At 34.2% G+C, this 26,719-nt stretch overlaps 1 protein-coding gene and 1 long non-coding RNA gene across 7 annotated transcripts in view; one reads left to right on the forward strand and one right to left on the reverse strand.

Annotated features, from left to right (window-relative positions):
• LOC104898514 (amino acid transporter AVT1C) overlaps nt 1-26,719 on the reverse strand; it is a 79,190-nt gene that overhangs the window by 8,182 nt on the left and 44,289 nt on the right. For 3 of the 6 annotated variants that reach the window (XM_057396137.1, XM_057396138.1, XM_057396135.1), the window contains 4 exons: nt 23,256-23,397; nt 22,819-22,862; nt 11,292-11,354; nt 10,136-10,457 (listed from right to left, as the gene is read on the reverse strand). In XM_057396137.1, the coding sequence (XP_057252120.1) occupies nt 10,362-10,457; nt 11,292-11,354; nt 22,819-22,862; nt 23,256-23,397 (345 nt within the window). In that variant the 3' untranslated portion in view covers nt 10,136-10,361. Of the gene's footprint in view, nt 48-139; nt 248-320; nt 10,458-11,291; nt 11,355-22,818; nt 22,863-23,255; nt 23,398-26,719 lie in introns of those variants that run through there. The other 3 variants (XM_057396139.1, XM_057396133.1, XM_057396134.1) reach the window with 3 other exon arrangements.
• On the forward strand, nt 3,744-5,035 carry LOC125499306 (uncharacterized). Its single transcript, XR_007276027.2, has 2 exons — nt 3,744-3,919; nt 4,790-5,035. It is a non-coding gene; the product is annotated as an uncharacterized LOC125499306 (long non-coding RNA).

Raw genomic sequence — 26,719 nt, forward strand, 5'->3', positions numbered from 1 at the left:
CTCAATCAAAATTTGATCAGAAAAACCTCAACTCTTTTAAATTACAGCTGAAGAACAAACAAAAAAAAAGCATACCCATCAAAAATCAAATACAAATTATTGAGTAAAACTTGATAATAACCATAACTGAATTACACACCCAATATCAATTAAACTCGTAAAAGACAAAAAAAACTGATTGAAAATCGTAAAAAGATTCAAACTTGAATCAAATCCAATTGTGTTCTAATGCATTACAATTTACAGCCACACAATTTTCTGGGCAATTTGCAATTACAAAACAAAAGAAACGAGACAAGAAAAAAGACAAGAGAATTTACCAATTGACTGATGAATGCGGCTTTTCGGAAACGCAAACAATTAAATGAAAAAAATTGAAGCTTTGTTGCTTACGACAGCAGTAGTAGTAGAAGCAGCAGGAGCAAAAATAATAGGACTTTGAAAGCTTCAAAGTTTTATACGACTCAATTATTTGAAGGAGACATACAACAGCAATATCAATGTGTCAGATGAAGTATGTACTTTCTTTTTTAATGATAAGAAAATTGACCATGTTCAGACTTTAACTCGAATTTGATAACGATCAAATATAAGATTTACGGGATCTCTATCTTCAAATACCATAAAAAAAAATATATATATAGGCTAATTTCGGATTAAAAGTGAAAATTGACCATATCCAGACTTCAAGTCGAATTAGGTAAAGATAGAATATAGACTTATCGAATCTTTATCTTTAAACACTAGACACATCGGATTAAAATTAAAAGATTTTTTTTCTTTTATAAAATGTAATCGAAAAAATTAGAGTCTCATCAAGCAACCAAATATTTTGTAATGTTTATAACTTACTATTGAAATAATGATTTGGCGGGATTAGGCCACATCACATGGAAGGTGATAGTGACAGACACTAACGAGACTGAGATGAGGGTGGGATGCTGTTGCCCTGTTGGTCAAGTTTTTGGGGGAGGCATGTGCTAAATGTAATAAAAATAATGAGAGTGAAGAAAGTACTATGAAGAAGACAAGATTGCTATGTACTTATCATGTATTCATGTGTCATGTTCATTGAGGGCCTGAGGCTAGAGGTGTCAATTCAGTTCAACAGTTCAGTTATGGTTATAACCAAACAGTTCAGTTGATATCAGTTTAGTTTGTATCAGTTGAAATAATTAACAGTTCAGTTCAGTTCAGTTAACAAACTTTTCAGTTCAGTTTAATTCAGTTTTTTTCCTTTCCATTTTCAGTTCAGTTCAGTTGCAGTTTAAATCAGTTTTAACCAAATTAAACCAACCAACGGTTGAATCCATAGCAGTTAAAATTTGTTGCGGTTATTTTCAGTTTCGTTTCGGTTTATTTCAGTTATTAAGAAAACCACATAACTTCGACGATAATCGCATCGGTTCGGGTAGAAGTTAATCACACTCTTGTATTTGTTCGGGAAAAATTGAGCTTCATGTCGATTTTGGCCAAATGTTTTTTCGGATCCGGTTAAAAATTAATGCAACAAATAAGTGTTGTCGACACTTCCACAATTGCCTCAAAAAAACAGTTGTACTTCATAAAAACGTGAATGAAAGTGACATCGGTAAAATGTACTTTATTACTAATATATATGATTTGGAATAAGACAAATTTATGTAAGTCGGTATTCAAACTTTTAGTTGTATGCAAATCATATCATATTTGGTTTAAAAAGGACGTCTCATATCAATATAAATTATTATAAACTTTCTCAAAAGAAGTTACGTTTTAAAAAAGTTGATTATATTAATGTCTTACTCTTAGTGTATTAGTTCAATGGATTAATATATCTATATAGTCATTAAGCTCTATGCATTTGAAAATTGAAAGCCTATAATCGACGTAAAATAAGTTGATTATGGATTAGCTCAAGGTATCTATGTGAATCGATAAGTGAAATCAAGATAACAATACTCCATTTAAGTTAATCGTTAACGAGTTATATTCAATTTGAAACTCACGTATCTTAGCCAAACTAAAAGAAATTACAATTGATATTAGATTAGATGAATGTATCAACGTAAGTCGATAAAGTAATTGAAACTCAAAACGTTCACTTAACTTGAAACATGTTATTGGAATGAGTGTATCAATGTAAGTCGATAAACTAATTCAAGATAATAACAGTACTCTACTTAAGTTAATTATCTTTAAGTTGAGTTCATTTTGGAACCGAAAGCATCTAATTCAGTTGCAACAAATGTAGAATGATGTAACTCAGTAGATTGGTTAATATAACAGTACTCCATTTAAGTTAATCTTCTATACGTTAAATTCATACTGAAACTCAAAACATCTATTTAAACAGTACCCTAAGTTTTTTTTCAAGATAATAATACTATTCTACTTAAATTAATCATCTTTAAGGTGAATTCATTTCGGAACCGAAAGCATCTAATTCAGTTGCAACAGATGTAGAATAGTATAACTCAATAGATTGGTTCAATATAACAATGCTTCATTTAAGTTAATCGTCTCTAAGTTAAATTCATATCAAAACTCAAAACATCTAATTTGAATTGAAACAAGTTAATATTGGATTAGATCGATGTATCGATGTAAGTCGATTAGCTAATTCAAGATGGCGTAAGTTCGTTTAAGATAATGGATATTGGATAATATCAACAAATATATCAATGTAAGTTAATTAATTAACTTAATAGAAGATAACAATACTCTATCTAAGGTAATTGTCTTTAAGTTAAGTTCATTTCGAAACCCAAATCATCTAATTGAATTGAAACAAGTAGTTAATTATTGTTACTATGTCGTAGTAAACCTTATTGCTTATTAGTAAGATACTGAATAAAAAGCGAAAATTCGTATATGTAGTATACTATAAGCTAAGGTCTAGTACTGATTAAGGCTTGTTATAACGTATATAAGTTCACTTAACTACTAAATACAATCAAATTATAGCTGAGTAATAATAAATAATTGTATAAGTAAGGTTATAAGAAATCTACCTTAATAGAAGAAATAACCGTAGATTAATATAAGTTTATAACCAAAAACTTAAGTATTAATGTAAGACCTATACAAATAGTACTAGTAGTAGGTTAACTGTTATTGTGTTACGTCTTACATGTTAGTATTAAATTAATCCCTAATCACCGCATGTAACATGTTCACATATTTCTAATTTATAAATGGGAAAAGCTAAATGCAGCCCTAAGGGCTGCATATAAGAAGCTAAAAATGGAAAAAACGAGCATTAATTGATCATTTGTTTCATAAATTAATGCAAACTCTTGTCATAAATTGACAACTAATTTCCATTTTAAGCAATGTATTTATGTCTTATATGCAGCCCTAAGGGCTGCATATAGCATAACCCTTTATAAATTTAGAATAATAATTTATTAAAAATCAATAATGCTAATTTAATTTTGAAAGTTTATAATTTCTATTAAGTTATAATAACATTACTAATTTTTAAAGTTACTAAACTAATAATATTAGAATTAGAAATTTACAATACTCAAATCAAAATAATATCAAAATACAATACTAGTTTATTAGTAGTTTAGGCCATTGATTTTAGTAAGATGAAAATCCAACCATTGATTAAGTTAGCAATCCATGTAATTGGACATTCTCAATTCTCATTGGTCAAAAAAGAATATCATGGATTATGAATTAAGACCATTGATTTGAAAAAGATCAAAATCCAACCATTGAATCCCTCCCTATCCCTAAACCTCCCTCTTTTGTCTTTTCTCTCATACTCGTTCCTCACAAACTCATACTCTTTCCTCTCTTCCTCCTTTGACTGTCACCAAACCCCATAACACAAGCTTCCTCATCTCTTCTTCTCTTCTGCATCCATTTTAATTTCAATTTCTCTCGTCTGTGTAAGTGTAGCTGCTCATTTCCAACCAATTTTACCTTGGTATATCTCTCTCTCTTCTCCCTTCTATTGATTTTGTTCTTCTTTTCTTTGCAACAAATGGGTGATTCTTAATTTGTCAACTTACTTAACTCATCTCATCTCTTTCATTTTATTAAAGATGCAATTTTTCTCATTAAAGTTTCAATTTTTATGTTCAAGTTTATGTTTTTCATCTAACAAGATATTGGGTTTAGCTTCTTTTCAACTTAGGAGTCTTCCTTTTTCTCTATTTATTTTGTTCATTTGGGAAACCATTGTTGTCTTGTACACAGATCTTTGAAGATGGACCGAAAAGAAAGAGTGAGTTCACTTTTTTGATGTTGCCACTGATCTTCCATTTTGGACTTGATTTTGGTGGTGAAGATTTGATATTTTACACTATAATTTTATCACATCCACTTTCTCAATTGCTCTAGAAGATATTTGCTACGTTTTTATCACATCCATTTTTCGAGTTTTTACACTATAATTTTCACTGATAATAGCAGCACTTTTAATTCTTCTTTGATATGCAACTCACTTTTTCTCTCTCTTGTGGGTTTTCTTGTTCAACAATCTGTGCTTTTTTTCTGCCCAGATTTGATGTTCGTGTTTTTGGAGTTGATGTTTTACTTGTTGGCTTTGTCGATTTTTTTTTTCATTTTCTATATCTGATTTGCTTGCTTTTCCATTTTCATTTTTTGTTTTAATTTTCTTATCTGAATGTTAGTTTTTTCATTTTGGTGCAACTGAAAATAATATCATTTCGTTTTTCTTATATCTGATTTTTTGTTTATTTTTATGGCATTTGTCCTAGTCTAGGGTTTATTTTTCAGATCTAGTATTTTCTTTTAAATTTTCAGTTCTGAAATTCTTTTTTTTCGTTTTCAGATCCGGATTTGCTTCTTCTCGAAGCCTTCTTCCTATTCAAGCTCATTGGAAACGTCGACAGTCATCGTCTGCCTAGTTTATTTCTCATTGTTCTAGATTCAGTTTGGTTTTACATTTTTTTTGTACTTATGCAAAAATGTAATTTATTTGTTTTACATATGTTTTTCTCTCATTCGAAATCGAATAGTGGTTTGTAATACATTTTTGATAGTAACACTAATAAATTATGTGCAGAATCAAACATAAGTGTTATTGACATTGTTAAACTAATAAATTCTATATAAATTTGTAACTTTATATTTTTTTAATAAAATAATCGTGATTTGCGTCGGATGTTGGACATAGTCCGACGAAAAGGTTATTTTCCGACACCCTTTGTGCTGTTGCTGGTGGGCTCAAGGTGTCATGTGCGTCGCTAATAGAGCGACAAACCTAGCGTCAAAAGATAATTTATCTCCCAATTTTGAGCGTTGAAAATTAAAGCATCGACGACGCTTTATTTTGACGTTCAACTATATTAAAGGCTGACACAGTGTGAGTTCATTTTCTGTGTTTCTATGTGAATTGGAGGTACTATCATGAATTCGGCTAATATGTGAATTCGGTTCGTGTACAATTAAAAACCAGTTTAAAAAAGTTCAGTTTGAATCAGTTTCAGTTCAGTTCAGTTTCAGTTTTAGTTTTAATCAGTTCAGTTAATTCAGTTAAATATTCAGTTCAGTTCAGTTTAGTTGATCGATCAACTTTTCAGTTATTCGCAGTTATTTTCAGTTACAGTTTGTTTCAGTTCAGTTGCAGTTCAGTTCTGGTTTTTCATTTACAGTTTATTTCAGTTTCAGTTTAGCATTTTTCAGTTGATTTCAGTTACAGTTACTCCCAGTTCAGTTTAATTCAGTTTAAATTTCAGTTTGTTCAGTTCAACCAGCAGTTCATTAACAAAACTGACAGCTCTACCCGAGGCTATCAATCCCTATTGGTGATTTTTAATTCATTGGATTTTTTTTGGCTTTCTGATTTTTTTTATCTATATGAATCGTGAAAGCGGTACAAAGTACAAAAGAAGAGGAGGGAGATGCGAACATGTGACCTATCATTCACAATACCTCAATCTTAACCACTAGACCAAGACATCTTTGGTTTGCTTTTAGATAACAGTATCGGACGATTATTTGTTTTTGGAAGTGTCAAATTTATCTAAATTTGGGTTTTAATGTTTTATCATGAACTATGAGCTAATAGGATTTCAAGCCTATATTTTTATTTCTGAATTGTTACTCCCTTCCTCCGTCTCACAATTTATTTTTTTGTAGCATGTTTTGTATGCGATGTATGTTTCGATTTTTTTCCAAACAGAAATTCGATTTTTTCGACATAAATACGAGTCAAAATTTGAACATTAGACATACTAAGTATAATTGTTTTTAGTTGCAGAATTTGATTGATTTAGTCTCTATCACTTAAGTCTCCCACTAGTTTTTTTTTTCTACTTTTCAAAGTTAAATTCTATGAATAAAATAGAAATTTTATGGAATTTATTTATGATTTAGGATTTTTTGTCCCAAACTACCTTTAACTTTCAAGTTTTTGCGAGAAACTACCTTATAAAAAACTTGTTGTCCTAAACTACCTTACTTTACAATTTTGTTGTTGACAGCTACCTTATGTCGGTTTCCGGCGTTGACTTTTGTTTTTTCAGTTCAAAATTGTGGAAAAACAAAATTACCCTTGTGGGAATTGAGGAGGGTGATTGTTTCAATTTTAGTTTAAGTAGAAGAGGAATTTAATGGTGGATTGGTGGTACAAAGTGTCACATAGATATGAGGGAGAGAGCGCGCGCACACCGGAAAATGAGGAAATTAGGGTGGGGAAAATTAAAAAAAGGGTTTGAAGAGGTCAAGTGATATAATGTGACAATAAAAAAGCGGAAAAAAAAAAGTCAACGTCGGAAATCGGCTTAAGGTAGTTGTCAACAAAAAATGGTAAAAGTAAGGTAGTTTGGGACAACAATTTTTTTATAAGGTAGTTTCTCGCAAAAACATAAAAGTTAAAGGTAGTTTGGGACAAAAAACCCAATGATTTATAATATTATAATTTTTCAGTTGATTTTTGAATTAAGTACACTACTTCATAGATTGTGAAGAAAGTAGACATTTTGATTTCAAGTCAAATTTTTGTGAATATCTTTGTGAGTATATATATTGACGTTTTAGTGTATGGTTGTAGTTTGTAAGTGAATTTTTTTAGTTTTGTAAAGTTTCTTCATTTGAGTGATTTGTATAATGTAAAATTATGCAATTCTATGATTTTAGTTGACTTGTGAGTGATTGTTATGATTTATTTCCAGTATATGTGTTTGAAACCCCCTTTCGTTTGTAAGTGAATTTGTAATTTAGAAAGGGAAGAGGAGTAAAATAGTATCTTCATTCGGGGACACATAGTTGTCCCCTTCCCTTATATAATAGAGATAAGTCATGATTATGTTTTTACACGAAAATTAAAGTAAAGTGTAATCTTTTTTATTTGAATAAAAAGAAAGATTCAATTTTATTGGAAAACACTTACATTATTTTTTCTTTTTAACAAAAAATAAAAACTGAACATTAATGTTGCATGGTTTAATGTGTAGGATTTTAATGGGGGAGTTTGTCTTGTAAGAGACCGCCTACTTTTAAATTAAAATTAGGTAATGGTAAGCTCAATATTAAAAAGAGAATTAGCCCAATAATGACTAGGTTAATTTCTTTCGGTGACTAATTTAATTCATTTAGTAAGTAGGTCTACTTTTATATTAAAATTAGACAGTCTTTTTTAATAATTTTTGTTAATGGGTTAAAAGATTCTATTTTGTCATTAATAATGGTGTATTGAACGTTGAAATTATGAGGATTTTTTGGAAATTGTATTATTTTAATGAGGATATGGACATAATTATTGATTGAAAATAATATGATTTATATTTTTGGGTACCTTATAAAGAAACCTGACTTATTTTATGTTACGGAGGGACCGAGGAAATACCTTTCTTTTGAATAGTAGTCCATTTTAACGTTCCCTGCCCTCTTTATTTGCCCTCTTTATTCTTAAACTAGAATTTTTTGCACGCGGTGCGTGCTTGAATTTTTTCGAAACAGAAACTCGATTTTCTTTGGCATAAGAGTCAAAATTTGAATATTAGACATACAAAGTATAATTGTTTTTAGTTGCAAAATTTGATTGGTTTAGTTTCTGTCACTTAAGTCTCTCACCATTCTTTTTGTTTTTTTTTTTCACTTTTCAAAGTTAAATTCTTTGAACAAAATAGAAATTTTATTGAATTTATTTATGATTTCTAATATTATAATTTTTTAGCTGATTTTTGAATTGAGGACAGTACTTCTTAAATTGTAAAGAAAGTGGACACTTAGATTTCAAGTTAATTTTTTCATAGGTTGTAGTTTGTAAATGAATTTTTAAGTTTTTATAAAGTTTCTTCATTTTAGTGATTTGTGTAACGTAAATTATGCAATTTTATGATTTTAGTTGACTTGTGAGTGATTGTTGTAATTATATTTTTGGTATTTTTGTTTGAAGCCCCCTTTGATTTGTAAGTGAAATTGTAATTTAGAATGAAAAGGGGGGTAAAATAGGCATTTCAAAATAGGACACCATTGCTCCCCCTTCCCTTATATAATAGAGATTTTAGATATGCTTCTTTTTTGGTTAAAAAACTTTAGATATGTTAATGGTGCGAGTTTGATAGAGACTCGTCTGACATCCCTTCTAATCAGGTGAGAATGATGAAGGTTTTGTGGATTTTGGGGATGGGAACAAGAAAGAGAATGGGGATAAAATTTGTATTCGCCATACATAGGCTCTGTTTGGTAGGGCGTAAAACATTTTTCCGGAAAACTATTTTCCTCTATTTTTAGTTTTACATTATTTGGTTAGCAAAATAGTGTAAAATCATTTTCCTTTGGGGTAAAATTACTCTCCCAATGATGGAAAACCATTTTCCTCTCAAAATGAAGGGAAAACTATTTTCCTTATCTCTCTTGTACACTCCTCTCACTACCTCCTTACTTTTCCTTTCATTTCCTCATTTTTCTTACATGTAACCAAACAACGGAAAATTAATTTTGGAATTGTGTTTTCCATTGTAAATTGTTTTCCATGAAAATCATTTTACACTGAAAATATTTTACGCCCTACCAAACGGAGCCATAATGTGGCAGATGCAGGTTTAAGATAGTACCAATCTCATCTCCACCCACCGTGCCCTATACTTTTTTTTACTGGTTTGCTAAACGACGTCCTAGAATTTTCTACTGACGCCTTAAATACAGTATTTTTATACTGTATTTATATACTTTGTATTTATTTTCTCTCTCCTTCCCTTGACTCACTTCCCTAACCCCTCCTCCTCTAATTTCAAAAGTTTACTTCTCGCCACACCACCACCACCACCACCTTACCCTCGACAGACCACCTCCACCACCTTACCCTCGACAGACCACCTCCACCACCTTACCCCCGACAGACCACCACCTTCTTCTCTCTATTTTTTCTTCATTTATATTAATTTTTTTTTTTAAAAAAAGGGAGGCGTAATTGGCAGGCGCTCCACCACATGATGAGGCGCCTGCCAAGGACGCCTCCACCGGTGGTAGGGCGTCCTTGGTGGGCGCCCCCTTTTTTCTGAAATTTCTTTAAACGAAAAAAAATAGAGGAGAGAACGGTGGTGTGTCGGGGTACGGTGGCGGTGGTGGTGCTGTGGAAAAGAAGATGGTGGTGGTAGTGGTGGTGTCGTGGAGAAGAAGGTAGTGGTGGTGCCATGGAGAAGATGATGGTGGTGGTGGTGCCGTGGAGAAGAAGGTGGTGGTGGTGGTGGTGCTGCCGTGGAGAACAAGATGGTGGTGGTGGTGGTGTGTCGGGGTACGGTGGTGGTGGTGGTGTCGGGTAGAAGAAGACGGTGGTGGTGGTGGTGGTGGTGTAGCGGGAAGTGAACTTTTGAAATTGGAGGAGGGTTTAGGGAAGTATATAAATACAGTATAAAAATATTTTATTTAGGGCGTTAGTAGGAAATTCTAGGGCGTCGTATTACTCACTGTAAAAGTTTTTAGGGTCCTTCCGTTCTTGTACTCTCTTATTTATATAGCGGCTTTCCGGATACTTGTCTCTGTGGGCTTTTTGCTTCTATTTGGAGATTTTTCCTACATTAAATATTGTGTGTCCAATTGTACTATTTTTCTTGCTATATTTTCAACTCTATTTTTTATATCAATCTTTACATTTTTAATTTGCTTCCGCTACGCACTCACAACCCTAACAAATACAAAATCATTCATGCATGCACATCCACAAACTTGATAACTATGAACAAACAGACCGATCGATTATACGAAAAGAAAACGTAACATTGGATAGAATGCAACCAGTACATGTATATAGAAGTGTCAAACTTGATAAAAAAAAAATAGCAAACAAGAAAAATAGGTCTTTGGCTTGGGTGAAGAGACATTATTATCCACATTGATTTACTGACTATGTAACCAATACGGTGTTAAACCTTTTCTATATTAAAGTTTTGAAGAGATCATATCAAATTCTCAATAATCTGAGAGACAGCTGAATATGTTCCCGATGCAGACGAGATAACACCAACAGTCATGGTAAATAAGCAAGCTGAAATCTGAAGACAAGAAAACATAGATCAGTAGATGTTAAGAATAAAGAATAAATCATGCCATGTTTTCACAAATAGAACTATATCTTCCAAAACAATGTACAATGTGGTAAATCAGACTTATTAGTTATACTCCCCCCGTCTTTTTTTATTTGCTACATTTTGCCATTTAGGGGTGTTTCAATTTATTTGCTACATTTGCAAATATTTCCATATATAGTACATAGGTCCCACACTTTATTTACAAATTTGCCATCACTCCCTTCTTGATTTTGTAAATGTTTCCATATATAATACATAGGTCCTACAATTTACCTATTTGCTTTTTTGTTAATTCCATTTATGTCAATGGTCCCCACTCCTTCCTTGGTCTTTGTGAAAAAGTGCTTGTAGCAAATAAAAAAAGACGGAGGGAGTAGTAGAATTAGAGTGTATTTGCTTCACCTTAAAAAGTATAAGTTCCAAATGACACAAGTCAAGGTAAGTTTAAAAAATTTACAAGTTCTAAAAAATTATGCACCTAATAAAAAAACAATCTATAGGTGAAGACCTTATTGATAGCCATTAGTACATTACCATGGAACTGCACATAAAAAAGAATAAGTGGACAATAATTTTGCAAAAAAGAGAGCATAAGATAGTGCATATATTAACATATCCCGACAAGTTTAAAAGTTCTAATAACAATATAAGATGATGCAGTCACATCTACTCGATTCATCAATAACATTGAAAAAAATGAAGCTAGAGAGGAGCCTTGCTATTAATTATCAACATCAAGATCAATTTTACTTACTCTTCACATGAAATTTGATCATCAATTGAAATGAATTATTATACCTGAAGATAAGTCGCCTTCTTCCGCAAGATGCTCAGGTAGCAAGCACAAGGCAATATTAAAGTCTGTCACAATTATATCCAAGTCGATCATCAGGTCAACAAATATAAGTATCAATTTCACATACGTGTTAGCATAAGTGGCATACTTAATTATCTACCCACTAGCAATAATAACGCGGAAATAACATAAGAACTAACAATAAAGATCACACACAAGAAGATTTAACGTGAAAATCCGAGAACCAACAGGGTGAAAACCACGAATTAATGCACTAGGACTTTTAATGATGTAACCTAGTGACTTCAAGGATTCCAAGATCTCCCCGATCTAAGCTGATCACGCTAGAGACATAGAACTCGGATCCCCTAGATCGGAGCCCTAACTTGTGATTACCCAAACACCACACTTATTGGCTTTTTCTCTCTCGACACATATTATTCTCATCCCAAGACTTATATATATATATATATATATATATATATATATATATATATATATATATATATATATATATATAGGCAGGATCATGTGAGAAAGGAAATTAGGTGAGAAATGAGAAAGAATTACTGCCCTTAGATTAGATCCTATCAACGGCCAAGATTCAAAAACTAATGTTAACTTTAAACTGCCTTTTTCTCATCCTTTCCATGCAAATTAAAACCTAATTTTCTCTCTCCTCTCTTCTCCTTCTTCCAAAAACGACTTATATTTCATGGAATCTATTACCCCATCGCATGAAGGTTAATTATTTTCATGTATTTGTATGTTTCTCTCTACTCGAAATTTGTTTATACAGTTATAAATAGAAAAAATGTGAAATGTAGAAGTTGCGAGACTTGACTGCGAAAATTTAATCAAATTTGTATCGAAAATTTCAGGCAACAACTTAACTTACGTTGGCTTTTTATTTTGTTTTTTCTGTTTTTTTTTTTCTTTTCGTGAAATTATGAGGAAGCAACATCCTTCAAGTAAGTCTTAAAATACTATAATGCGTTCGTGTTGAGGTAGAGCTTTGGCGGCATTATAAGGAAGCAACAGAGAGTCAGAGACCTGTATCGCAACTAATTTATTACCTCCCATTACTGATCAAGTGAAGTTGGCAAAATAGAAACCTGAATCTTGTCGTAAAGTAATTATTCTTGTAGCAAGCATATTAATCTTGTAGCATGTGGTGACTCCAAAAAATCTAACAACTTCACAGAAAGATCTTCACAAAACATATATATGACAAAAAGGATACACAACAATACTCAAACATAAATCAAAGAAAGTATTTTGCAAACTAATGTTCACCTTCTAATTAGAATTATAGTAGTATTTGATAAGAGTTATAGGCATTAATAATTAGAGTTATAGGGGTATTTGAGTAGTCATAACTCATAAGAGTTCTAATTATAGTTATATCATTATTTGTTATATACGTTCTAATTAGAGTTATAGGAGTATTTGATAAGAGCTATAGGAGTTACTAATTAGAGTTATAGGAATATTTGACATGTCATAAGAGATATAATTATAGTTATTGCATTACTTATTATGTACGTTCTAATTAGAGTTATAGGAGTATCTGATTAGAGTTATATGAATTACTAATTAGAGTTACATGAGTATTTGACTAGTCATAAGAGTTCTAATTATAGTTATGGCATTACTTGTTATGTACGTTCTAATTAGAGTTATTAGCGTATTTAATTAGAGTTATATGAATTACTAATTAGAGTTACAATAGTATTTGACTAGTCATAGGAGTTCCAATTATAGTTATGGCATTACTTGTTATGTACTTTTAATTAGAGTTATCGTAATACTAACTTATTTACCTTTGATACTAATTACAATTATGGCAACACTACTTTAGAGTTATACGAATGAGTAGTTATAGTTATATGAAATAATTGTTACAGTTATGCTGATACATGTTTAAGAATTGTACAATCACTTCTTTAGAGTTATAAGAAATAGTCATTAGTGTTATGCCAATACTTGCTTAGAGTCATAGGAAAAACTAATTAGAGTTATCATAATACAAAAGATTTAAAGAGGGATAAAAATGAAGGAGCGTATAGCAACGTGATAAAATATATTTTTGGTATGGGATAACGAAATTGAAGAATGGAGAACCAATCATATCTTTATATATGGCAAGTTATGTTCTTTTTATGTATAATTTTAACAAGAGAATGTAACTTTGAGAAAATTTAGAACCTGCAAATCTATTGCTATGACAATTGTGTTCAACTTTGTGACTTCGGAGTCTAGCTCCTGGAGTACTGCTAATTAGGATGCATAATCTAATTTTGAATCTTCCGGTACAATAATATAACTCAAAGAACAACAATAAAAAATGTAGTTCTTATATATTCTAAAACTTAAATATGCAATAACATGGTCAATCATGATGCAAGGAATTGTCCTTATCGAAATCAACAAACTTAAGGTAATTTGATTAAATGACTAAATTTTTATGAATACTAATACAAATAGTTTGTATTTTGTTACATATTAATGTATTATTGTTATTATAATTAGAATAAAAAGGAAATACGATGCTGCAAACTTATAAATATGAAAGTAAAATCATTCTTTCTTTCTCTTTTATTGCTATTGTTGTTGTTGTTGCATGAAGAAGGCGCTTGGTTGGTTGATGTTTGCAAGACTGCTTGGTTGGAAATGATGGCATTGATGTTAGCAAGAGTGCTTTGTTGATATTATTTTAGTGTAATTATTGTAATTATATGTACTTGTTCAAAATATTTTATATGTATATGTTGATATAACTCCAATTAAATTATTGTCATTGTTAGAATATAATCATTTCATATACCATGATAAAAAAGATTTATGGCATGTTGTCGTTGTAATTATGACATTACTTGTTAAGAGTGCTAATTAGAGTTATAGGCGTATGTGGTTAGAGTTACATGAATTACTAATTACAGTTATATGAGTATCAGCACTAGTTATAAGAGTTATAATTATAGTTATGGCATCACTTGTAATGTACTTCTAAATAGAGTTATAAGAGTCTTTGATTAGAGTTATAAGAGTATTTGATTAGAGTTATATGAATTACTAATTAAAGTTACTTGTTATTTACGCTAAAATTAGAGTTACAGGAGAATTTGTTCAAAATATTTTATATGTATATGTTAATATAACTCCAAATTAATTATTGTCATTGTTAGGATACAATCATTGCATATACCATGATAAAAAGATTTATGATGGGTAGTCATTATAATTATGGCATTACTTATTAAGAGTGCTAATTAGAATTATAGGAGTATTTGATTAGAGTTATAGGAATTACTTATTAGAGTTATAGGAATTACTGATTAGAGTTATAGAAGTATTTGACTAGTCATAAGAGTTATAATTGTTAGAATATAAATGTAAATATAGAATATTTCCATTGTGTATATTCTGTGATAGTTTGTTCCCTTAATTAAGGAGTTTAGTTAGGCTTGTATATCTCTATATAATTAGGCTGTAATCTGGAGAAAAGGTCAACGAATCAATTCTTTCAAACGAATCAATTCTTTCATGGTATCATATTTCTAGGGTAACTTGATCTCTTGCTTCCGCCTCACCCTAGCGCCGTTCTCCTCATCACAACCCACTTTCACGCTTGCTTTCCTCCGGCAGCCATGACTGGTGGCAGCAGCAGCTCTTCTTCTGTGTCTTCTTCTCTCTCTTCCTCTCTCCATTCTTCAAACATCAAACACAATCTTCCTATTACTCTTGACATGGAAAACGTTCAATACTCCATGTGGGCGGAGTTGTTCAAGATCCATGCGCGTTCCAATCGCGTCATTCATCATATTATACCGACGGCTACCGCCACACCTCCTACAACTGATGAGGAAAAGGAGGAGTGGTCCACCATTGACGCCACGGTTTTAAAGTGGATTTATGCCACAATTTCGGATGACTTGCTCAACACCATCCTTGAGCCGGATTCTACTGCCAAGGAAGCGTGGGATCGCCTTCGAGATATTTTTCAAGATAATAAAACGTCTCGTGCGGTCACCTTAGAGCAGGAATTCTCCAACCTTACTATGGAGGACTTTCCAAATGCATCATCCTATTGTCAACGTCTCAAAATGTTGGCTGATCAGTTGAAGAACGTTGGTGCTCCGGTGTCTAACAATCGCTTAGTGCTGCAAATGGTAGCAGGTCTCACTGAAGCTTATAATGGCGTCGGAACTCTTCTTCGCCAAAGTGATCCTCTCCCTCCTTTTTATCAAGCCCGGTCGATGCTTGTCCTTGAAGAGGCCGGCTTGAGCAAGAAAACTACCACCGGGACCTCATCCACTGCCTTGGTGGCCGGTTATGGTGATGGCTCGACCACATATTCTTCTCCCAACCGCAATTCCCATGCTAATAAAAATAAGAATAATTCTCGTAATAATAATAATAAGCATCGGAATTCCGGCGGGCAGAGAGGGTCACCGACCGGTGGTACCCCCGGCGGAAAGGGTGGCCGGCAACCTGGCGGCGGTGGCCGCGGCACCGGCAACCACCAGCAGCAGTTTGGTCGTGGTATGCAACAACAGCAGTGGACTCAGCAGCCTCCTTGGATGATGTGGCCCTGGGCTTTCCCTCCTTGCCCATACCCCACATCATCCTGGGCTCGGCCCAATTATGCACCTAGGCCAGCAGTAGCAGCTCCTGGACAGCAACAATATGGGGTTCTTGGGCCTCGTCCTCAGGCTTATTCAGCTGATGCTCAGCCCACAGACATTGAGGCTGCGATGTACACCATGGGTCTCACTCCACCGGATCCACATTGGTATATGGATACGGGTGCCACTTCCCATATGACGTCTTCCCAAGGTAATATGTCATCTTATTTTAATTTGAGCAAAAATAATGGTATAATTGTCGGAAATGGTAATAGTATTCCAATTCATGGTTATGGTGATGCTCACTTATCCTCAAACCCTCCCTTAACTCTCAAAAATGTCCTTCATGCACCTAAATTAATTAAGAACTTGGTCTCTGTTCGGAAATTTACTACTGATAATTCTATGACTGTCGAATTTGATCCTTTTGGGTTTTCTGTGAAGGATTTTCGGACGGGGAGCCCAATCCTGAGGTGTGAGAGTCAAGGGGCCCTTTATCCTATTACTTCCTCCGTCACTTCTCCAGTTTCGTCTCCATCTAGCTTTGCTGCTCTTGCACCCTCTTTGTGGCATGATCGTTTGGGTCATCCCGGTGCTCCTATCTTAGAATCTCTTAGGCGTAATAATCTTATTGAATGTAATAAACTTAGTTCTTCTAATGTTTGTCATTCTTGTCCTTTGGGAAAACAAGTAAAATTGCCATTTGTTGCTTCTAATTCTACTACTATGATGCCATTTGATATTGTTCATTGTGATCTTTGGACCTCTCCTGTTTTGAGCTCTATGGGCCATCGTTATTATTTGGTTGTTTTGGATGATTACTCTAAATTTGTTTGGACATTTCCTCTAGCTAAGAAATCACAGGTCTACTCTACCTTCCTACAATTTAGAGCATATATCAAAACTCAATTTGAAAGAGACATTAGGAATATACAATGTGACAATGGGCGGGAATTTGATAATGACCCCTTTTGGACTTTTTGTAAATCTAATGGTCTCTCATTTCGTCTTTCATGCCCATATACCTCCTCTCAAAATGGAAAGGCCGAACGGACAATACGTACTATAAATAATATGGTGCGTACTCTTCTCTCTCACGCCTCCCTTCCCTCTACTTTTTGGCATCACGCTCTCCAAATGGCCACTTATCTTCTCAATATCCTTCCCCACAAGACAATCGCCTATCATTCTCCTCTTCATATTCTTTACCACAAAGAACCATCATATTCTCATTTGCGGGTTTTTGGGTGTTTGTGTTTTCCTCTCTACCCTTCCACTAATATTCATAAACTCCGAGCTCGTTCAACACCTTGTGTCTTCTTGGGCTATCCTTCCAACCATCGTGGATATAAGTGTTATGACCCGTCCTCTCGTAAAATAATCATATGTCGTCATGTTTTTTTTGATGAACGAAAATTTCCATTTTCTTCTATTCATACGCCAACATCCACCACATATGATTTTTTGGGCACCTTAGCCCCATTACATTTACCTTCTCTGACTAACCCAGCACCTACCACTGCTGGCCCAGCTCCCAGACAGCCCCCTCATAACCCATCCCTTACATCTGGGTCTTCTACGCCCATCAGGTCCACTTCTCCACATGAGCCGCATCCCATTTCCCCTCCCCTCTCCTCACCTGGGCCCCCTGTCCGTGTGTCTTTTCCAGCTGGACCGCCCCCACCTGCTGGGTCATCCGGCCCTTCTTCTCCCCTTTCTTCATTTGGGTCTCTCTCTCCACCTGCCACTACTCCTTCCTTGAGCCCACCTACTAGTCCTCCACATCCCAAAATCATCCCAGGAAACCCACGCATTGTGACTCGCAGCCAACACGGCATTTTCAAACCTAAAAAATTTGTGTCTCTTCACACACAAGTCACCCCCGCTCCCCTCTGCCTAGTAATCCTGTGTCGGCTCTCCGTGACCCGAATTGGAAACTTGCCATGGATGAATTTGATGCTCTGATTAAAAATGAGACTTGGGATTTGGTACCTAGACCTCCAAATGCTAATATTATTCGATCTATGTGTATTTTTGCTCATAAAGAAAAATCTGATGGCTCTTTTGAAAGGCATAAAGCTCGTCTTGTAGGTGATGGAAAAACTCAACAGGTGGGCATTGATTGTGGAGAGACGTTCAGTCCAGTGGTAAAACCGGCTACTATTCGGACCGTCTTGAGTTTGGCTCTCTCTAAGGGGTGGTCCCTTCATCAGCTTGACGTCAAAAATGCTTTTTTACATGGTACTTTGAAGGAAACAGTCTACATGCATCAACCTTTGGGGTATCGGGATCCCACATATCCTAATCATGTGTGCTTGCTTAAAAAATCTCTTTATGGACTTAAGCAAGCCCCTCGAGCTTGGTATCGCCGTTTTGCTGACTATGTTGCTCAGATGGGTTTTCATAACAGTAAGTCTGATAATTCTTTCTTTATTTATCGTCAGGGTAAGGATACGGCATATCTTCTACTTTATGTTGATGACATTATCTTGACTACTTCCTCTGATGCTCTTCGTCAGTCTATCATGTCCACATTGGCCTCTGAGTTTGCTATAAAGGACTTAGGTGCTTTGAGTTATTTTTTGGGTATTGCTGTCACCCGTCATGCAGGTGGTTTGTTCCTCTCTCAGCGAAAATATGCAGAGGAGATCATTGAACGGGCGGGAATGTCTGCTTGTAAAACCTCACCCACGCCTGTTGATACGAAACCTAAGCTCAGTGCTAAGTCTGCGCAAGCTTGCCCAGATCCGACTTTGTATCGAAGCCTTGCAGGTGCTCTACAATATTTGACATTCACTAGACCTGACATTTCTTATGCTGTGCAGCAGATTTGTTTATTTATGCATCAGCCCATGGACGAACATATGCAGGCTCTGAAACGTATCATCCGTTACGTTAAAGGGTCTCTTCATCATGGCCTTCATTTGTATCCCTCCTCCACATCTACTCTTCTATCTTATACTGATGCAGATTGGGGTGGTTGTCAGGACACTCGTCGTTCAACATCCGGTTACTGTGTGTTTCTTGGGGATAACTTACTTTCCTGGTCGTCAAAACGGCAGGCAACGTTATCTCGGTCTAGTGCTGAGTCCGAATACAGGGGGGTCGCGAATGTTGTATCTGAATCATGTTGGCTCCGAAATTTGCTTCTTGAACTCCATTGTCCTCTAAAGAAGGCCACCTTAGTCTATTGTGATAATGTGAGTGCTATATACTTATCCGGCAATCCAGTTCAACATCAACGCACTAAACACATCGAGATGGACATTCATTTTGTGCGGGAAAAAGTTGCACGTGGTGAAGTGCGTGTCTTACATGTTCCATCCCGATATCAGATTGCCGATATTTTCACTAAGGGTCTTCCCTTAATTCTTTTTGAAGATTTCAGGGACAGTCTCAGCATCCGTCCTCCTCCGGCTTCGACTGCGGGGGAGTGTTAGAATATAAATATAAATATAGAATATTTCCATTGTGTATATTCTGTGATAGTTTGTTCCCTTAATTAAGGAGTTTAGTTAGGCTTGTATATCTCTATATAATTAGGCTGTAATCTGGAGAAAAGGTCAACGAATCAATTCTTTCAAACGAATCAATTCTTTCAATAATTACAGTTATGGCATTACTTCTTATGTATGTTCTAATTAGAGTTATAGGAGTATTTGATTAGAGTTATATGCATTACTAATTAGAGTTACAGAAGTATTTGACTAGTCATAAGAATTTTGATTATAGTTATGACATTACTTGTTAGGTACGTTCTAATTAGAGTTATTAGAGTATTTGATTAGAGTTATATGAATTACTAATTAGAGTTATATGAGTATTCTTAATAAAAATAAAAGAATTTTAAGGATTTTTTTTCAATGATGCCTATAATTTGAAATAACCGACTTAGCTGCTCTCAAAAGTACAATACCTTTTTCAATCCAAGATTCCAAGTACGAAAATTATACAAATAAAAAAGGCTGAAATTTTATGTAATAAGAGAATTTAAAAGTGTAAAAAGAACCAATAGGAATACAATCCCTTGATTGAGTAGATGAATTCATTCATACAAGGACTATCAATAATTTCTAATAATTAGAAGAAAAAAAAAGACAATTAACTTAACCACAGCTTTCCATTTCTCAATCACTGGAAAGTCTTTTGGTGAAGTAGTCATTTAAAATATTGAACTTCTTTGGTGAAGATCTCTTGTGGTAGATCACCATTTAATGGGAAAGTTACAGTCTCATCAGAAGACAGCAGCCTGTGAGCACATAACGAAGAGATTTTGTCGTCTTTTCCAAATGCAACAATTGTCGAGAATATGTGTTTGAACAGCTTCAAGAAGAAATTGTCAACCACATACTTTGCGCAAGCCTTCTCGTCATCATCAGATGAAATCAACCATTTTGGAAACTGACATCTCGACTCAACATTATATTCGTCCGATTGAGGAGTATCCAAGTAAACACAGACCACTTCGAAATTATTAAGTCTCTTCTTGTTCTCCTTCTCCCCCAAGGAGTTGTTGTACCAGAAATTATTGAAACCATCGAAGTTTAGCAGAGAGGAGAGAGAGGATGAAAAAGGAGAGAGAAGACAGATAGGAGAGAGAGAAGCGTGAGAAGTGGAGATAGTTTTGGGAATTTAGGGTGTTAAATTTTTTTATTTTAATTTTTAATCAGGGCCGTTAAATGTAGCATGATCTAAGGGCTGTTATTTCTTCTCATTTCTCATGTAAAACCTCATTCTCACCTGAACTCATTTCTATATATATATATATATATATATATATATTATATATATATATATATATATATATATATATATATATATATATATATTATATATATATATATATATATATATATATATATATATAGCCAAGTAGAAATAATAAAATCCTACTAGGAATATGACAGTAATTCCATTTAGAATATTACAACTCTACTATAATTAGGAAACTATAATCCTTGACATACTTGGATACTTGCCAAAAGACAATAAAAAAACCTAACATATCTAAAATAGAGCAAATAAAAAACTAAAGTGAAGTAGGAAAACCCGTTTGGAGACAAAACCCGCGGTTGCAGGGTCCAACCTGCAGGCAGACAATAGTAACTCAACAACATGGTGCGGTACTCCATGCGTGCGTGGATTGCTGCTTGTTGCCTTTCTTTCCTGAATAATATTTAGCACAATATACCTAACAATCTCCCACCTTCAAAATCCGTATGAACGAACAACACGCTCCTCTATAAGTATATCGCCCAAAGAATCACACATCCACCCTAATCATTCGACTTAACCATAATTTAACATAACATGAGCCATGGGACTTAACATCACATTCGAGCATCACCATACTCCCACCTGCACAAACACATGTTACCTGACTCGCTTTCCAGTACGCAACACTTGTGCATACAATCCTTTACCATATGGGTTCCTCTAGGTCACCAAACGCATGTGAGACACCCGACTTTACCACATGGTTCTCTACCAAGGCCTATTGCGAGTATAGTTTTCTTACCAGAACCACGAATTTAGTGAAGAGAACATTCAACCGGACAACACCTAGTCATTGTTGTTCGTTCTACTAGAGGAAACTTCCACTCTTCTGGCTAATATGTCTAACCATGCAATCTCACAGTTAAGAACTTAAACACACATCATCAAATTGAATTAGCCGCTTAACAACGTAACCACATGTTAGCAGCGCCATGTCATCTATGGCACCACCCATGCACATTCTTTACAACTAACCCTCAACCCAACTCTGATACTAATTATTAGGATTACATATCATAGGCGCTATATATAAAGGTTTATGGAGAGAGAAAATACCAAGATATGAGGTGTTTGGTAAACGCGAGTTAGGGCTCCAATCTAGGGGATCTAGGTTCTAGAGTGATAGGTTAGATCGAGGAGTTCTTGAAAAGCTCGTAGTCACTATATCATCCACATAATTGAAAGTCCTTGTGCATAGATTCCTGGTTTTTCTCCTAGTTCTCAGGCTTCCAAGTTAAAGCTTCTTGTGTAATCTTCATTGTATGTCATAAGTGATACTCGCTCTTATTCCTAAAGTAAGAGAGAAATTCCTCTACAGAGACTTCTAAAGAGATATTAGAGAGTCTAGATAGATAGAATTGTCTCCTTGTATGATCATTTCATACTAAAAAAATCCTAGTGCATTGTTCTTGGTTTTCTCCCTATTCAAGGGTTTACACATGAAAGCTTGTACGTTGTTTATTCTTTAACTTGTTAATACTATTTACTATACTTTAGTTGCTCGATCGATGTAGCAAAAATGTAACTTGTAAAATGATTAGAATTAGCATAAGGTTTGTTCTTGCAAAAAATATTTTGTTTAAGGTTTGTTCTCGCAAAATAAAATTCTTTAGGTTTATTTTCGCAAAAAAAAAAAAAAACTACATAAGGTGGTTTTTCGCAAATTTCATGTTTTGGAAGGTTGTTTTGAAAAAAGAAATCCTTTTATACATTTGTTTTTAATACTCTTTGTTCTTCTCCTCCTCCCTTTTAACGGAATTTACGATTTAATCGATGCTCCTTTTCTCTTGTCAATCATCCGCTTCTCTTTATCCCCCATTGTCTTGTTTGTGTGTGTGTGTGTGTATGTGTATGTGTGTGTATGTGTGTGTGTGTGTGGAGAAACTTATCACGGTGTTAGCTCCTCCATAACATGGCATTAAGGTTTGTAAGAGTGCTCTTAAAGTTCCCAAAAGAAGACTTATAGGGACCCGTACTTATACAAACACTTTTTTACCTTGAAAACTTCAAGTCAAAAGTAGAAAATTTTGAGAAGTTCTTTTCCAAGGTTATCGCAAACAAATACCCTTATAACAAAAACTATGAGATACATACAAAGATACAAAGAGAGACGAGGAGGACTTACAACGAGCATAGTAAGTAATGATCCAATTAGTGCCATTACTAGACCTGTAAAGTAAACATTGTAAAAAATGCATATTATACTTTCTTCGTGCTTCCATTACCATGTTTCACAACCATTAAAACTGCCTATTGTATTATACTCCCTCCATCCATAAATAAAAGTCATGTTTGACATTTTGGGTCGAACTTATCTTTAATCTTAAATTCTCAACAACATATAAATATCAGAAAATGAATAATTAGATCATACTGAAATCATCTAAATGTATAATCTCAATATACTAAAACTTAATACTTTTACAAATGTGTTATGAGAGACCTCAATGGTCAAAGTAGTGTACTAGAGACTATAAAAATCTGATATGTTTATTTATGGACGAAAATAGTACAATTCCAAAGAGTGCACAAAATCATCAGCCTCCAATTAACAAAGCTTACCAAAAAACGGAATATTGAGGCCAACAAGTAAAGTTGATATCACTAGAGCTGTTCTGATGAGAATCGGGTACATGTGAGATTTGAGATAGTAGGATGGTATCAGTTCCTCGAGGGACATGGCCACAGGCGATATGATCAAAGCATATGTAGTTGTAATTAAGGAAAATTGAAGGCTATAGTATTCTTCATCTACAAACATATCTATACTTGAGAAATGCACATATTTTCAGTAATGCTTAAGAAAATACTACAAACTATAGTTAAACTAGAAGTAAATTAGGTTTTTACATATTGTAAAAGTAATTCCAACATTGAGGAAGTCTAAAGTAATATGAAGATGAGTAAATCATGAGATTGTTACTTAAATATGGAGTTATGTTTCTTATCTGATATGACTAAATCATCTCAACTCATTTAGACACATGTGATTAGAGTGTAACTATGTAAAGGATAGTATGGACTTTTCAATGTAATTAGGTCTTTGTATCATTATTATATAATAGCATCAGACTCACTATTCAAGCTGAATGGCATTCATTCTTAATACTCGTATATGGTATCAGATCCTTTTTTTAACCCACTTTTCTCTCCCACAATGACTCATTTTCTTTTCCATGATTTGATTTTTCTAGCTCCATGATTTCTCTTGCTACCCAGTGCTCGATCAATATTATATATGATGCCCCTTCAACTAGTCCTACCATAATGGTGTTTCTCGCCAAAGTCTCTTAGATGGCTTCGTCTGCGCAAACCATGTTTTTTTTTTTTGCAAAGTAAGTAGATATATTAATGCAAACCATTACAACATAAACCCAACCTAAAGGGAAATAAAGCAACTAGGTTGGACCCCCTCAACCTTTAGGCAAGTTCAATACACTTACCTAATTACATCAAAACCAATTCACATGAGCAAGATCATCTAGATCCACAATTGCCACTGTCTACTCAACATCATCCAACTCTTAAAAGCTTACATACCAATTATAATCCTTGCTACTGATCTTAGTAGGTAATATAATGCTAATTCTCGATTTTATCAAACTCTTCAATGTGTTATTACACTATGAATGCTAGGCACACATTGCTTCCAATAGTAACTATTTATTCCCTGCCAAATATAGCAACTGACAACAACTAATTCGACATTCATATCTTATCTATGAAACCTCGATTTCCTGCAGCACCGAATCCATCTTACTACATCATTTACTGATGTTGCTCTTGTTTGGATCCATATCGAGCTTTTGATTGCTTGCATACATTTCTCACTATACTTGCATTGGAAAAACATGTATGAGTCTCCACTACAGCAAAACAAATTACTCATTGATCTGAATCACTTATACTAATTCTTGCCATTTTCTTTTTAGTCTGCAACCTCTCTTAAACAAATAAGCAAATTATAAATCTATGTTTAGGAATACTCATCATATTCCATACCATTGTAACTCGGTGTACATCATCTTTCTAACCTTTAATCCTCTCACATGTTACTCGAATTGGACACTATTGAATGCCCACCAATTCAGCCTTACTATAACAGTTCTTTAATTATTCCTTCACTTGACATATCCTTCTCCAATACCAACTAGCAGCTGCTATAGGAGAATAATGCCACCAACTAACACCTCTCATGTAGACTGAGTTCACCTACTTTATACACAAATTATTTTTTTTAGTTAGAACTATCCATACATACTTGCCTAAACAAGCTATGTTCCACACAATCACATCTCTAAACTCAAGTCCACCCCGTGTTTTACTCCAACATAATTGTTCCCATGCAACTAAACCTGCATTGTGAGTATATGTGTGTCCATTCTACAGAAAAGCCCTACAAACTTGTGTCACTTCTTTCAATAAATTTCTATGTCAAATGAATACTTCAGCCTAATATGTTTGTATGCTCATCAACACATAGTTGATGAGTTGTGATCTAGTTGTATAAGATAGATTGTTGGAACTTTACAGCGTAATTTTGCAGTCATTTTCTCAATGAGTATCTCACACTGAGCTTTTGATATTTTCTTGGAACATATGGGTCTCCAAGGTATAGAAGGCATCATACTTATCAATAATCCAGAGGCTACAACTTTCCTTTGTACTTCACCATCAATCATACCACAAGAATAAAATGCAGATTTATGCACATAAGCTCTAAGTCGTGAAGTGTCAGAAGAGCTTAAAAGCTCTTAACAACAAGTATACGGAAGAAAACTCCCTTTTGCAGCACATAATTAGATCATCAGCAAAACACATATGAGTCAATCTCATCCCTTGGCACCTTGGATGAAATTTGAATTGCTCCATAGAACTCGGTTTAGGTAGCACTCCAAACCAGTACTCCATACACACCCCAAACGGCAAGGGTGATATGGGATCACCTTACCTCATCCCTCTCTCAGCCTCCAAATAACCTTCAGTACTTCCATTCAACATCAGTGAGAACATGGTTGTGGTAAAACACATCATTTTTGATGAAACGAATCATGTTGGGTACCCCAAATATGTTTGCATCTCTTTCAAAAAAGCCCAATTCACTATATCATATGCCTTCTGGAGATCTATTTTCAAAATCCAACTAGGCTGAACTTTGTTCCTTCTATAGTGCTTAACCATGTCTTCTACAATCGTGATATTATGTACAATGAATCTGCCATGGACAAATCCACCCTAATTTTCCATGATGATATTGGGAATTAAATTCAGTGACATTCTTTGGACAAGATGTTCTAGGAATTAAATTAATGAATGTATTCTTAAATTTCTTTAACAATTTAGCACTTTGTAAAGTCTCGAACACTGCTACCACCACTTCTTCCCTCACAATACTCCAACTATCTCTGTAAAAATAAGTTCCAAAGCCATATGGTCCAACAGCCTTGCAACCTGGAACAGAGTAGAGAGTTTTTTTAACCTAGTCAATAGTGTAAGGAGCGTCCCTGATAGCTTTATGTTCATTAGTAAGGAGAGGACCCTCCTGAATAATTTTTTGCATCACATGAGCTCTATTTGCTACATTACTTCCTAATAACTTCTTATAATATTTCAAAAAGGCATCAGGAACACTATCTTCGGTATCATGCCAATTCCCTTCCTCATCATACATATTATATACTTGATTCTGAATCTTCCCGGCCTTAATACTCTGATGGAGCAATCTTGTGTTCTCATCACCATCTTTAAGCCATTCTAGCTTAGTTTTTTAACTTAAAGTTTGACATAAGCTAAGTCTTATGTTTCCTCTTATAATCTTGCACAGCATGCAACTTCTGCTCCTGCAAACTATAATCACCAGGATTCTAATACATTTGTTGTTTAATCTCAATCATTCTCTAATGAGGTTGTAAACCAGCAGCTTGTAAATCAGTGAAGCCACTCCTATTTAATATTTTCGATGGAACTTTCACTCTTTTTAGCTTCTTCATAATCACAAACATCTTGGAACCTTGTACATATATACT

This window comes from Beta vulgaris, chromosome 7, assembly GCF_026745355.1.
Source record: "Beta vulgaris subsp. vulgaris cultivar EL10 chromosome 7, EL10.2, whole genome shotgun sequence".
NCBI lineage: Eukaryota > Viridiplantae > Streptophyta > Magnoliopsida > Caryophyllales > Amaranthaceae > Beta > Beta vulgaris.